This window comes from Macrobrachium rosenbergii, chromosome 46 (assembly GCF_040412425.1).
Source record: "Macrobrachium rosenbergii isolate ZJJX-2024 chromosome 46, ASM4041242v1, whole genome shotgun sequence".
Classification (NCBI taxonomy): domain Eukaryota; kingdom Metazoa; phylum Arthropoda; class Malacostraca; order Decapoda; family Palaemonidae; genus Macrobrachium; species Macrobrachium rosenbergii.
In genome coordinates, this window is record NC_089786.1 from 10,937,501 (window position 1) to 10,953,958 (window position 16,458).

The 16,458-nt window shown below is 36.7% G+C and overlaps 1 protein-coding gene across 1 annotated transcript in view; it reads left to right on the forward strand.

The window, feature by feature from the left end:
- Positions 1–8,844, forward strand: part of LOC136830202 (micronuclear linker histone polyprotein-like) — a 29,006-nt gene extending 20,162 nt beyond the window's left edge. Inside the window, exon 2 of the mRNA XM_067089494.1 lies at positions 7,081–8,844. Within this exon, the coding sequence (XP_066945595.1) occupies positions 7,084–7,713 (630 nt within the window). The 5' untranslated portion in view covers positions 7,081–7,083 and the 3' untranslated portion in view covers positions 7,714–8,844. The remainder of the gene's footprint in view (positions 1–7,080) is intronic.
- Positions 8,845–16,458: the final 7,614 nt, after the last annotated feature.

The window sequence follows — 16,458 nt, forward strand, 5'->3', positions numbered from 1 at the left end:
AAAGAACATTTCTGATGTTTCAGTGGAAAACGTATATATATAAAAAAGTTGGGAGTTCACTGCGTGTTGCAAAGCTTCGGTGAATACCCCTGTACATAAAAAACAAATTTCAGGATCAAAACACATGAAAAATTGAGGACTGAGCGGCTGACCCTTCAGGAAGATAAGGTCGAAGGTTACGACCTGGTGCCTTATATCTCCCTCCGGGATCACCCGTTGATTAATCCTTCTTCAATTAATCCTTCTTCAAGGACTTCGATCATATACTGTACAGCGGACATGAGCAATAGTTTCTTAATTTCGCGTTTTCTAACATTTTTGGATACGCTGACACTAGGCACAGACAGTACTGAAACTAAGATTGAGATTTTCAGACAACAATGAAGTCATGGATCGAGATTTTCGGGCAACACTGAAGCCCATGATCGAGATTTTCAGACAGTATTGAAGCCTGGGATCGAGATTTTCAGACAACAATGAAGTCATGGATCAAGACTTTCAGACAACACTAAAGCCTATGATCGAGATTTTCAGACAACATTAAAGCCTGGGATCGAGATTTTCTGGCAACATTAAAGCCTAGGATCGAGATTTATGGCAACCGTAAAACCTGGAATCGAGATTTTCTGGCAACATTAAAGCCTATGATCGAGATTTTCAGACAACACTAAAGCCTATGATCGAGATTTTCAGACAATATTAAAGCCTAAGATCGAGATTTTCAGACAACATTGAAACCTCGGATCGAGATTTTCTGGCAACATTAAAGCCTAGGGTCGAGATTTTCTGGCATCATTAAAGCTTGGGATCGAGATTTTCAGACAACATTGAAGCCTGGGATCAAGATTTTCAGACAACATGAAACCTGGGATCGAGATTTTCTGGCAACATTAAAGCCTGGAATCGAGATTTTCAGAAAACAATGAATCTTAGGATCGAGATTTTCAGACAAACAATGAATCCTAGGATTGCAATTTTCCGGCAACACAAAAGCCTTAGATCGAGATTTTTCAGACAATGAAGCCAGAGATCGAGATTTTCAATCAACACTGACGCCCGTGATCAAGATCGTTCAAGACAAGAAAGAAACGCGAAGCCAACTCGATAAAACACAGGACTAAGACCACACGAAAGAGAAGATATAAAATTATCCTAACTATTTTTTTTTAACACATGAATATAACACTTGCTTGTGAGCTTAAACATAATGTATCATATTAAACTAATCAGTAAACAACCTAAAAAAAAAGAGTTCAAATCTAAACACCAACAACTGCACAAAATAAAGCTATAAACTTAAAAAATTCATGTTAAACTGGAAAATGGAGCTGAAAAGACACGGACGGGTGTGGAAAATGAATTCCCAGAAGAGAGATAATTCAGGATTAACCCTTTTACGTTGATCAGACTCTGCTGGAATCCAGTTTCTGCTGGAACCGCCCAGGTATGACATGGGTACGTGACACGCACTCTTTCTCCCCACGCTGGAAAAAAAAAACTCACAAGACTTCTTTCTTGGGCTCTGCATTTTAACTCGACTCTCTCTCTCTCTCTCTCTCTCTCTCTCTCTCTCTCTCTCTCTCTCTCTCTCTCTCTCTCTCTCACATCTTACTAAAAGATACATAATTAAGGTAAAGTTTAGTTAAATTATTCTTACAAAAGACATCACACAAATAAGTCAATATTACAACAGAGAAAAGCCGTCATTAAGATAATACTCTCTCATTACTACTATGCTACTACTACCTTCAGTCATGATGTGACTGATAATCCTGTTGCCGTAACAGAATAATGATAATAATTAAAGTAATAACCTTCGTTAGTCATCTGCAAACATTCTTCACATCAAATCACGTGTGCAAAGAACATCAACTAAGAAAGCCAAAATATATTGCCACACTCTCAAATTGTTGGAGAAGCGTGATTAAATTTACTACTTCATTTCACCAATGTCGAAAAACATATTAACTTTTTTACTCCTCACAAATTCCAGGGAATTCATCGAAGAGAATTTTATGTTAGCGCTTGAAAACTGCATATTTCACGATGATAGTTCTCACGTCTGATAGCCGCAGCTATTTTTAGCTGGTTCAACCCCAGATCAAAGGAGCCCCATTCCAAGTAGGTGTTCTCACGCATGCGAGATTTGCCCTCGGGATTATCACAAGAACAAACTGTAGCCTCGTAAGGCACTTACAGGACAGAAACAGGGATACGTGCAATTCAGGCGACTTACGTCAGATCTTTGATATATGCACGGTCCCGACCGTGGATATGCGGATGTTGTAGGAACCGTGGATGCATGGATGTTGTAGGAACTCAACTCCCGAATAGAGGGTGCAGTGGTTGAGCTAAGAAGATATGAATGAAACGCTGAAATAAAATAGAAAGATGAAAGACTAGGGTAGACCCACTTGGCTTTTGAAAGCTTACTTCATATGAGACAGATCAGCGCAGCTGCCATCCGATTAAAAGCGGTATTTCTGTGGTTAGGAAAGAAAAGAGGAAAATAGAAAAAGCGAAATACAGCTGGGAATAGAAAGAATGGGGTAGACCCACTAGCATCTAAAAGTTTAGTTTAAGGGAAACAAAAAAAAAGGGGGAAATTTGCTAAAAGTGGGAAAGGACGGGGCAAAACCATCTGCTTTTTTTATGATCGCCAAAGCCTCTTATTTATTTATTTATTTACTTTACAATTATTATTTTTCTTTTTTGCCACAGAGGCATCTCGCTGGCCGGAAGAGCCCCAGGATATTCTGCAATGGCTTTGGGTACCAGCATGGCCAATATATTCTACTCTCTAGACCTTAGGTATCACTAACCCAAGGTCCAGCGCCAGCCCGTGTGGGATTAATCTTCCTTGAACACAACTGGGCCGTTAAGGGACGAAATATAGGCCTATTAAGGACTGGAAACAGCCAAAGACGTTATTATAATCTCCTTGGGAGCAAACGTCGGCAGTCTGTGACTTATGGGTATTGGAGAATGTGTGTGTGTTGGGAGGGAGGGGAGGAGGGGAGAGGGGGGTGTTATGCAACTCGCCTTAACTTCAAAGGGGCTGAGATTTGTCTTCCAAACCTAAGAGAGGTCAGGCAAAATTGTCCAAGCAGATATCTTTATTGGATTATCTTTTCTTTCGCGTATTTATTTATATTGTTTGTTTTGTAATCTGTATTAGCAAGCGACTCTCTTCTTTAACTGTTAATTCCAAGGCATTTTAATTTATTCACTGCTATTTTCCCATATGTTCTTTCCAAGAAGTCACCACAACATTCACGCATTTCTTGTCATAATTGTATTGAATATTTTCATGTGTTTTCATGCTAATGCCATTACAATATTCATCTTAATTCTGTGAATTCTGAACTGAACTGAATATAGAATTTAGGCCAAAGGCCAAGCACTGGGACCTATGAGGTCATTCAGCGCTGATATGGAAATTGACAGTAAAAGGTTAGAAAGGTATAACAGGAGGAAAACCTCGCAGTTGCACTATGAATCAACTGTTGGGAGACGGTGGAAAGTAAGATGGAAGAAAGATAATATGAAAGGAGGTACAGTAAAAGGAACGAAAGGGTTGCAGCTAGGGGCCGAAGGCACGCTGCAAAGAACTTTAAGCAGTGCCTACAGTGCACCGCATGAGGTGCACTAACGGCACTACCCATCTACGGGGAATTTTGTGAATTCTTCTTTAAAAATTCCCTGAATTTTACTTGATTTCTTGAAACACGTCCTTCAGCCAGAAAAACCATAAAGAAAATTATCTTAACAGCTGAGAATTCTGGTGCAGTTTCCACAAACCGTCTCTTAATATTTTTTGTGCAGTTGCCTTGAGGCAGAGGTTGCTTCCAGGATGCGCGCATGCGCCGTCTCCATGCTGCACCGCAGGACCGAATCAGGTATTTCCGACAACTCGCAAAAAAAAAAAAAAAAAAAACAAAAATGACGCATCACTATTATTTCACAGTCGGATGCGCTGTGATCTATTTTTCCACCCTGTGTCGTAAAAAGATTTCTCAATAATACGTTTTAGTATTTACTTTCATATTCCCTCGTCAGAGATATGAAATATGAACTAAATTTTGCACGGGAATATATATATACTGTTATTTGTTGAATAATAATAATAATAATAATAATAATAATAATAATAATAATAATAATAATAATAATAATAATAATAATTCACTTTCGGCGTAAAAACTGTAAAAAAAATTATGTTGTGGAAGTGTAAATGTGGCAGCGACTGCTGTCTCGTCTTTTCTCTGAATTCATTTATTTTAGGGTAAATGGTTCGATGATATAATAATAATAATAATAATAATAATAATAATAATAAATAATAATAATAATAATAATAATTGATGAAGAAATCCACTATGGATTTCTTCATCATTTTAGTGACATGTTATTATGAGATTTTTATGAATAATAATAATAATAATAATAATAATAATAATAATAATAATAATAATAATAATAATAATAATTGTGAAGAAATCCACATTGGATTTCTGCACCATTTTAGTGACACGTTATTATGAATAATAATAATAATAATAATAATAATAATAATAATAATAACAACAATAATAATAATAATAATAATAATAATAATAATAATAAAGAGGGCCAATTAACTGACAAATATTAATAAATAATAAACTGAAAGTAGACAACTACAAGAAAGGAAAGAAAGGGAATTTTCCCCACCGTAACTGACGTGTCAATATATCATAATCAGAGCAACTTAATATTTCAGAAAGACTGAAAAACACATTAAGCTCTAATGGTATAACATCAATGTAACAGGCGACTCTACTTTCAAATCTGTTCCACAAACCAACAATTACTCCATTCTCTCCAAATGACCATTATTATTATTATTATTATTATTATTATTATTATTATTATTATTATTATTATTATTATTATTACGATCCCCTACCTACCCTGCCCCCACCAGGGGTGGGCAAATAGGTTTGCAGGAGGAGGGTGGATGTCTCCTCTATCCCCCCGTTCCCCTACCTACCCCGCCCCAACCTGGGGCGGACAAACCGGTTTTTAGGGGGTGGGTGGCTGTGTCATATCTCCCCTACTGTCAACTGGGGAAGGACAAACAAGATCCACTCGGATTTTTATTATTATTATTATTATTATTATTATTATTATTATTATTATTATTATTATTATTATTCAGAACGTGCAAACAATTACAAGGAACAAATCTAAGGGTTACGATTTAACAATTTTTTACGACCTTATAATGCTCAATTCTTTCCATATCACCATTATTATGACTTTTAAGTTACGATGCAAGCTTTCAGTTGTCTACGATGTTAATAAAAAGATACCAAATAAAACAACAAATAAAAAATTTAATAAAATACAAATAAACAAATAACAAATAAATACAAGTAAATAAAAATACAAGTAACATACCAATAAACAAATAACAAATAAAATGCAACAAACAATTTTTACAGAAACAGACATCAACATACGAAACAGAAAGCGATGGTGCACGGAGTTTTAAGAGTAGGGATACAGCATCTTTTAAACTTCAGAAAACCACCTCTAATAATAAAATAATGCCAGGAAGTTCAAGCCAAGGTTTGACGGGAAAGGGGAAGGAAGAGTTACGGTTTTCTGACAACGTTCTGTTGAAATGGGTGATAAAATACTCTTTGTCTTGGCAAATTTAGGTGTCGTCATGACTGAGGGACTGGTCGAGTCTTTCCGAGAAAGAGAAAAAAAGACGTGTTTATATATATTATATATATATATATATATATATATATATATATATATATATATATATATATATACTGGTCACTTTTACCATATGTAATTCTAATATCTTAACTTCTCGATATGCTTGTAACTACAAGCCGATAATATCCAGATATAAGAAATTGAAGAGCCTGTAATATCGCGAGAATCGAACCCGCGTTACCATATTCACAAGGAGGTCACGTATACCTAATATAAAAGTATCGCCTCTCGTACATACATATATATATATATTTTGTTAGAGCTGGATATCCTCACTAATAGGCTATATATTCGTCCCCACGATATATTTATCACTTATATAAATTCCCCTTCGACGACAATTCTCCAACGGAGATATACCGAGGTATATATTTCGATATTAAGCGACATTTGTAGCTTCATATGTGATAAAAATTTCATATATATATATATATATATATATATATATATATATATATATATATATATATATATATATATATGTTTATGTGTTTATGTATAACATTATATATATATATATATATATATATATATATATATATATATATATTATATAAATATAATGTACACAATGTAAATCTAAACAATGTTCTTAACTTTTCGATTTCTTCACAGTTTTTATATGCTTGTCACTATGAAGCCTAGCTGATATTCAGGATACGGGTTCGAATCTAGTCAGGCGTCAGAATGTCTTCATTTATTTGTTCATTCGAATCTTGGCTTCGCAGTAACAAGCATATCGAATATTTGAAGAAACTCAGAGGTTAAAACAGCACTGTGGTCATTAAAATTACATACGTAGATTAGTGTAAAGTAGTGACTAGTAGAGTCTACGTGTGTGTGTGTATATATATATATATATATATATATATATATATATATATATATATATATATATATATATATATATATATATATATATATATATATATATATATATATATATATACGTAGAATCTACTGATCACTATCTTTGACCAAATATGTGTGTATTTGTAATGACCACTATGTCCTCCTAATTTATCTTTTTCCTCACGTATTGGATACGTTTGTTACTCATAAGCTAAGATCCAAATGAAAAACCAAATGAAGACATTCTGATGCCCTGGCTAGATTCGAACACACACACACACACACATATATATATATATATATATATATATATATATATATATATATATATATATATATATATATATATATATATATGACAATATTCATATGTATAACACCATATTCATCCTATAATATAAAGTAAGTTACGTAATCGGCATTTTATTAATGACCGCGCTCTCCCGTCCGCAGAAGATGGGCGACTGGGGCGGCGGCTACAACAGCGACGGCAACAGCAGCGACGGCGGAGGGCGCTGGGGCGGCGGCGGCGGCTACGGCTGGGACGACAAGGACAACAGCAGCCGCAGCAGCGAGGAGAGGAACCGCTACTGGCGCAAGTCGAGCAGCAGCTCGAGCAGCAACAAGGACGCCTACGCCACCTACACGAAGGAGGACGGCGTCTCGCTCAAGGACGGCGGCGGGGGCGGGTGGGGCTTCGACGAGGACGACGACCGCACCGACCACAAGGACGACGACGCCAAGAGCAACAGCAGCAGCGGCGGCAAGACCTTCGACATCTTCAAGCACAGCCTCGAGTGGAACGACGGCGAGCAGGAGTTCAAGGACGAGGAGATCAACCTGAGCGTCGACTCCGACCTCCACGAGGAGGAGAGGGGCTACCGCCCCCGCCGGAAGTCCAGCAGCGACAGCAGCGGCCGTCGCCACCACAAGGGCAAGAGGAGGAGCTCGTCCTCGAGTTCGAGCGAGAGGGACCGCAGGAGCGACAGGGAGTGGCGGAAGAGCAGACACGAGCAGTACTATCCGGACGTGGTCAAGTTCGACTCCTCCGAAAAAGCCAGCTGGTGCTGTTGCATCGTCATATGAATTAGGACGAAGAAGAAGAAGAAGGAAAAGAAGTTAAAAACAAAAAATGAAAACAAACACTTCCGTCGAAATAGAACTTTAAGGAGCTGTTAAAAAATGGTCACGTTTTCTTGCATCTTTCAGCATCTTGCAGCCAAACTCTGAATCAAGCAGGCGATGTTAGTGGTAAAATTGAAGTCGAAACGAACCAGTTTTGCAGTAATATAAAAAAAAAATTAACTCCTTGGTTCCACGAAGTTGCAAGTCGCAACGAACCACTTTTGCAATAATATACAACAATACCAACCCCTTGGTTCCAAGAAGTTGCCTATGTCCATATTCGTGTAACACCGACTTGATATTTAAATGGGACTTCAATCTTACACGCCAAAAAAATGAAAATTAAAACTGGTTCCTTCGTCAAGAAAAAAAAAAAAAACTGGTGACAATATCCTAAAAAAAAAAAATCAGAAAACGTGGCCTTGCGACAGCATCTTTCACAAACCAAAGCCAAAAAAAAAAGAATAATAATAATAAGAAATCATCTTGTTTGAATGTCACACGATAACATATCGCAAAAAGGATAATCATACATTAACTAAGATACAACATATCACAGCCAAAGCCTAAAAACTTCGATTAGAGGTCATATATCCTGACGGGTCAAATAATAACCAAAGACCTGGCCTTCTTTCACAGGTCATGTTCTGACGGGTCATACTCATAGGTATGAGTAGATAAGGCTTATTAGATTTTTATAGCCAAAAGACGTGTTTTTATTTATTGAAGTATCATATTAATTTTTGCTTGCAAATTGTGTTCTCCTAAAATTTCTGTAAATGTGAATATTTATTGTTTAATTCAAAGCTTACAGTACTGGAGCTTGATAGACGGATAAAGAGATATATTTCTTTAACCTAAGGGGTCTGGTTTGACCTGCAACGGGTCAAAATGTGACCCCAGAACCACTGAAATAAATATTTATATCTGGGGACCTTCGGCCTGCGTGCTGGGGAAGGCAATGGGTGACAACGAGGCTACACAGCCTTCGGACTGAATAAAAAAAAAAAACTATGCTATACAAATCCTCGGTCATCATGCTTGTGTCAAAAGTAAAAAGTAAAAAAAAAATGAAATGAAAAATTAAAAAAATGAAAGAAATTAATGATTGCAATGGGTACTATCCAAGCTTTTTTTTAAGTTGATATTGCACGTTGCTTCGTTAGATCTAAATGAAAGAATAAAGAGTATATACTGCATTTGTATTTAAAGGCATTTGTACTGTACGTCCTTCACTGAGCTGTTCTGAACCTATTACTGCCATAGTGAATTTCGTCATGTTGTTTCGCGCCAAGACTTTTGTGGACTTTTCAACACAATGGCTTATGAGATGTGTTCATGTGGAATAAATAATAATAATAATAAAGTATGTTGACTTAATGATGGTTTTTTTTTTATGGATTTTGGGTAAGCTCTAGAATAATGAATGTTCTACTAGAATCAAGATGTTGTACTGGGAATATATGATGCCTGCTTCTCTGTCTGTCTGTCTATCTCTCTCTCTCTCTCTCTCCTCAATAAATAATATATATATATATATATATATATATATATATATATATATATATATATATATATATATATATATATATTACATATGATTTTATCACATCACCGATTCATTGTTTTTTTATCCAATTTCTACCTCGCAGTAATTCTTTTCCTATGACCGATTTTTAGTTGATAATTGACCGTCCTCTCTCTCTCGAGGAATCAGGACTCTGACACTAACCAGTCGGCCACAAGAGAGGGTATAAGTCTCTCCCATCAACCTCCCGTCGAACTCAGGTGTTTTGCGTTTCAACGATATCACCCACCTCTGCCATTTACGTATTGACTATTTATCACATCACCGTGATTCTTGACTACAATCAATACCTACTCGTCACTTTAATATCTCTTTCTTTCTCTAATATATTTTCTTGTTACCGTGCAAAGTTGATAATAAGTCCACCGTCCCGTGGGGTCGAGGCGACGGACGAGTTCAGGACTCAGTGAAACCATATATTACTTCCGGGTAAGGAGGGATACGGCACGGGCGTGTTTCTTGAAATTCATCCATTGTTTTTTTCTTTTCCTCTACACGACTATAGTCTTGATTCTCTCTCTCTCTCTCTCTCTCTCTCTCTCTCTCTCTCTCTCTCTCTCTCTCTTGATCATTCTCTTTACGTATTCATATATGATGCTCATCTTGACCTCCAGTACCTCTCTCAGTTTCGCTCTTTCTTTCTCTCTCTTGTGGTGCAAAGATAATACCGGTTTACAGAATAGGATGCCGCGTTCGATCCCAGAAACTGGGAGGAAGAGAAGAAACAGAGAGAGAAATCATGCCCATGAGAAATACGACCTGGTCGTTACTCAAGTCTTGTTCGCTTCAGCTAAGTTTAGAGAGAGAGAGAGAGAGAGAGAAATCAAGGCTCCGTCAATATATATACAGTACTATCATATGCTTAATGACATGAGAAGGCCTCGACGAGGTAATCCTCATTCCACCTGAGAGAAAGCATTCTTAAGTTGCTCTTTTCACATTCATTCACAAAACTCTCTCTTTTTTCCATCTTGGAAAAGCGTGAAATTAACTACAACCTCCGAAGTCAGAGATGAATGCAAATAAACTTTCTTATCCAGCATGTCCAATCCTTTATTCGGTCGTCTATGCACGGCAACTCCTTGAAGTTACTCTTCAGAGAGAGAGAGAGAGAGAGAGAGAGAGAGAGAGAGAGAGAGAGAGAGAGAGAGAGAGAGAGAACCCTCTCTTTCTCTCTTTGAATATATATATATTATGTGTGTATATACAAACATGCATGTATATATATATATATATATATATATATATATATATATATATATATATATATATATATATATATATACATATATGTATGTATGTATGTATGTATGCATATATTGTATATACAAACATAGAGAGAGAGAGAGAGAGAGAGAGAGAGAGAGAATCCTCCCTCTCTTTCTCTCTTTGAATATATATATATATGTATGTGTGTATACAAACATATACAAACATATATGTATATATATATATATGTATGTATGTATGTATATATTGTATGAGAGAGAGAGAGAGAGAGAGAGAGAGAGAGAGAGAGAGAGAGAACATACAAAAGAAAATGAAGTTAACTAAAGGTACGTAAACTAGAAGAAGAAAGACTACTGTTAAACAACAGATAGTTAAGTAACCTCTACGCTCTCTCTCTCTCTGTTTTGTTTCCTGTCGTTAGGAGAGAGAGAGAGAGAGAGAGAGAGAGAGAGAGAGAGAGAGAGAGAGAGAGAGAGAGAGAGAGAGAGACCTAAAAATCACAAGACCCAAAACAATCTCCTTCCGAAGCCTCTCTCCCCAATATGGCTCCCCAAACGAAATGAAAAGGCACCTGAAGCCTCTCATTTACAGACTTACTTCAGTCGTCCTTCCTTTTGTACTGCACGACTTCTTGTTATGGAACTGACGACCCCCGCCCCGCCCGTTCCCCTTCCCCCTCCCAACTAACCACCCCATCACTCACACAAAACAAACACGTTCATTATCATTATCTATAATGAATATGAATAATTATGGTACAAGCTTTCATAAAATACGTCTCGGTTGTTTGGACCTTGTTCAGGGGTTCACACTAGGCCTCTTGTATTCTTCAACATCTTACCAGTTACCCGACTAACGAGACGCCTCGAGGCAAGAGCCTGTGCTGGCGTGCAAAAGAAGTCAAATGTAGAATCGAACAAAAATAAATCAGTGAATATATATGAACTGAATAGCAATAAATACTGTATACCTGATATATATAACTAATTACAAATGATAAATGACAGTTAATATATATATATATATATATATATATATATATATATATATATATATAATATATAATATATATATATATATATAATAAACTAAAACGTAACAAGATTTGAAACTGAATATATATAATAAACATAAGATATACATAAATAAATAAATAAATAAATAAATAAATATGGCGGTTCATTGTCACTCTAATCAATATCACTGATAGGAAAAGAAGAAAGATTGCTGTAAAAAAAAATTATGTGAGAAATAAAAGAAAACATCTGGAAAACCTGGAAGTAGCTACTGACATCACCATGTATTCGGGGAGCTGGACTTGGATACTGGTCACCATATAACAATTAATAATCTAACATCTATGAGTGGAAAGAAAAGGGAAACACCAGACAAAGGTAGAGGTTGGTTAAAAACGACACTAGGAGAAGAAGAAAGACAACGCTGAGCGGAATATCTTTGTGAAGTTATGAATAAGAGATATGAAAGGGATGATTTGACTGATTAGCAGAAGGTGAGGAAGATCTGCATGTATTAATGAAAGAATTGACAGTGTTTTAAGTGGATTTAACAATAACTTAGAAAAGAGAAAGCATTGGGCTATGATTGAATCATTGCAGAAATCATTTGAAATGAAACTGGAATGACACCTCGTGTACTAAATAACTGTTCAGCAGAGTATGGAAAGAGGAAATAAAGTCAGATTACTGAAAAACGGAAGTCGTAGAAAAAATACCCCCAAAAAATGTGACCTGACTGATTTTGGTAAGTATAGAAGAATTGCACTTAATATATTATGATGAAAATATCCAGCATGCTTGTTCTTAATAGGACGAAGAAAGAAATTGATGAAATGTTTAAATAACAGCAAGCTAGTTTTTAGGAAAGGCAGGTGTTGTCCAGATCAGATATGTGTTAAGATACTATACATATAAACAAATACACACACATACATACTGTATATCTGTATATAGAAATAACACACAATCACGTGTGGAGCAGAAATAAATTTCTGACACAATCAGGATCGAGCCCAGGCCTTTCAATTGAAAGACAAGACTAGACCGCTCCCAACCAAGCCACACAATTCACGGCTTGTGTGGCTTGGTTGGCAGGGGTCTTGTCTTTCAATTGAAAGACCTGGGTTAGATCCTGATGTGAGTCAGAAAAAATATATATATATTATATATATATATATATATATATATATATATATATATATATATATATATATATATATATATATATATATATATATAAATATAAACTGAAGGCAAAGTCACCCTTGACATTCTCTTCACCTCATGCAAATTTTCTCTTACCAATAGCGCACACCAACCACCTAGAAACACATGCTGAATTATGAATTTGCATAATGACATACGAGTCGAAATAGCAAAGCAAAGGTATACCTTTACTGCTGCCTACACGCCTTTCCCTGCAGGGAGAGAGAGAGAGAGAGAGAGAGAGAGAGAGAGAGAGAGAGAGAGAGAGAGAGAGAGAGAGAGAGAGAGAGAGAGAGAGAGAGCTTTTAACAAAACATATGCTAATCTGAGGAGAGGAAAGAAAGAGAAAAGCAGAGATGGAAAATAGCAGATATGCATTTAAATTCGAAGTCAAAAGTGAGAGAGAGAGAGAGAGAGAGAGAGAGAGAGAGAGAGAGAGAGAGAGAGAGAGAGAGAGAGAGGAACATGTACCAATCCATTTTAAACGCCAGGTTTATTTGCATCTTAAATGGCTATCTCTAGAGATGCCTCCTGCGCCTTCTTCTTCTCCTTTTTCATCTCCTTCTTCTTCTTCTCTTTAACCTTCTTCTTCTTCTCCATCATCTCCTTCTTCTTCTTCACCTCCTTCTCTTTCTTCTTCTTCTTCTTCTTCTTCTTTACCCTTCTTCTTCTTCATCTCCTCTTTCTTCTTCTTATTCTTCATCTTCTTCTTCTCTTTACCCTTCTTCTTCTTTTCCATCATCTCCATCTTCTTCTTCTTCATCATCTTCTTCTTTTCCTTCTTCCTCTCCATCATCTCCTTCTTCTTCTTTACCCTTTTTCTTCTTCTTCTTCATCTCCTTCTCTTTCTTCTTCTTTACCCTTCTTCTTCTTCTTCTTCTTCTTCTTCTTCTTCTTCTTCTTCTTCTTCTTCTTCTTCTTCTTCTCCTCCTCCTTCTTCTTCTTCTTCTTCTTCTTCTTTCCTCTTCTTCTTCTTCCTCTGAGCGACATTAGCGGAGGAGTTTCGGCGTTACAAACGCAGCTTTAAACGCCCGAGGTGTTAAAGACCGGGGTTACAAAAACGCCGCTTAGTTTTCACTGGGGCCAATTGTGTTGCCTTTTGATGTGTTATTTTGGCGTTGTGGTCATTTCGGGCTGATTTCACCTTCCAGCGAATTCGCCGGATTGGCAACGTAATTATGACTCAGTCCACTGGTTCGGAATGATGCATTTCGGTTGGACTTACCATCTATTTATCTTGCTATGTATGTATGTATGTAAGTTATTTTTCTATCTATCTGTCTATCTATCTACCTACCTATCTGTCTATCTATCTATATATCTATCTATCTATATATATATATATTCACCATTTTTTTTTTCACGTCGAGGGGCTGGTTTTTTAGGATGAGGTTACTGGCCTGGAACCCTTCTCCAAGCTGGTAGCGGCCCACGACAATCTACTCACCTCCAGGTACATAATTCACAGCTTTAGTAGAGGTCCATTGGAATTTAACATAACCCACCAAAATTGTTCAGAGTCTTCCGAGAATCGAACGCGGACCCTCTCACTAGAGTAGTGAGTATCCTGACCAGTAAATCATAAGGCCCTATATAGTATATACGTGGTACAGCTCTAGGTTCACGTTTGCTAAATCAGAACTTAGTTCCCAGCCAACCACCCACAAGTCCACCCAAGTGTAAACGCATACCACCGTCTGTTGGGGTCAAGAATAAGGATTGGAATATAGAATGGAATGTAGAATTTAGGTCAAAGGCCAAGCACTGGGACCTATGAGGTCATTCAGCGCTGAAACGGAAACTGGCAGTAAAAGGTTTGAAAGGTGGAACAGGAGGAAAACCTCGCAGCTACACTACGAATCAATTGTTAGGAGAGCGTGGAAAGTAAGATGAAGAAAGACAATATGAAAGGAGGTACAGTAAAAGGAACGAAAGGGGTTGCAGCTAGAGGTCGACGGCACGCTACAAAGAGCCCTCAGTAATGCCTACAGTGCACAGCATGAGGTACACTGACGGCACTAACCCCCCTACGTGGGGGTGGGGGGTCAAGAATAAGCTCATGGGGCTAGCAACCTCACCCCATAAGACTTTCTGAGAAGCCAAAGGTTGTATACCTTTCCGTCTACACCCTTCAAAAAGCTACAGCCTCATTAAAGCTCACGCCGTTAATGATTCCATTGTTAATTGTCATCCTGTCATCGCAGGCGATTCTAATGGTCGCGTTGGCGCTCTCGCCTGAGAGATGTCACAAAAAAGAGGAGCATAAAAGTGGGCGGCGGTGTAATTAATTCAAATTCCTCGTAAATGTTCCACTGCACGCACGGAGATCTTGTAAATTTCCGTGAAATTACTTCAGCGCGAAATTTGTGTGCTGAAATGTTTGACTGAATTAATTTGCAGTTTGGCATTTTCAGTCTGCTTGCTTCGCTTTTGCTTAAAAAAAAAAATGGCTCCTTTTTTCTGTGGAGAATTGCTCAGAAAGGTCATGTAGCATGTAAGTAATAATAATAATAATAATAATAATAATAATAATAATAATAATAATAATAATAATGAGGTTGAAACAAAAACTGCAAACATTTTACTGTAATTTTATTATCAAATGCTGGTATAATTATTGATAAGAAAAAAACAAGTAAAAAATGTGCCGAAGTTTCTTCAGCGCGATCGAGTTTTCTGTATAGCGTATAATCAAGGCCACCGAAAATAGATCTATCTTTCGGTGGTCTCAATATAATGCTGTATGAGCCACGACTCATTAAACTTTAACCACGGTCCGGTGGTGGCCTGTCCTATATCGTTGCCAGAAGCACGATTATGTCTAACCTTAACCTTAAAATAAAAACTACTGAGGCTAGAGGGCTGTAATTTGGTAAGTTTGATGATTGGAGGGTGGATGATCAACATATCAATTTGCAGTCCTCTAGCCTCTGTAGTTTTTAAGATCTGAAGGTGGACAGAAAAAGTGCGGACAGAATAAAGTGCGGACGGACAGACAAAGCCGGAGCAATAGTTTTCTTTTACAGAAAACTAAAAAACCGAGCTTCACTTTTCTTAACAAAGACGATGGCATCCCCCAAAAAAAATGCCACTTTATTCTAAAATTCCACGAAGCTACATCAAAGGATGGACCACCTTGCAAACTGGCAAGACGTTCTCATGTTACAGTAAATATGTTTCATCACAGCTCCACTTGAATCCTGAGATAGATCGTTATGAAATCATAAGTCATAGTGAAAGCAGATGAAGACTAAAATGTAATATTATCAATTTCTTTTTCATTGGCTAAAAATTCTGAAACAAGCTTTACTTTTTGGTCACGCTAAATTAATAATAATAATTAATAATAATAATAATTCATTCTAATAATAATAATAATAATAATAATAATAATATCGTATCAAAAAGGTAATAATAAAATTATAATAATAAATAATAATAATAATAATAATAATAATAATAATAATAATAATAATAATAATAATAATAATAACGCAGGCATCAAAGAGATGGTAAGTAAACAGGAAACTGCGGTACTTCGCCCAAACAACATCCTGTTTGTCAATTACAGGACAATTTGCTTTCAAGGAGGTGGCCACAAGACGCCCAAAGACAACAAGACAAAAGAAAGAAGAAGGATAAGGAAATGGAAAATATATATATATA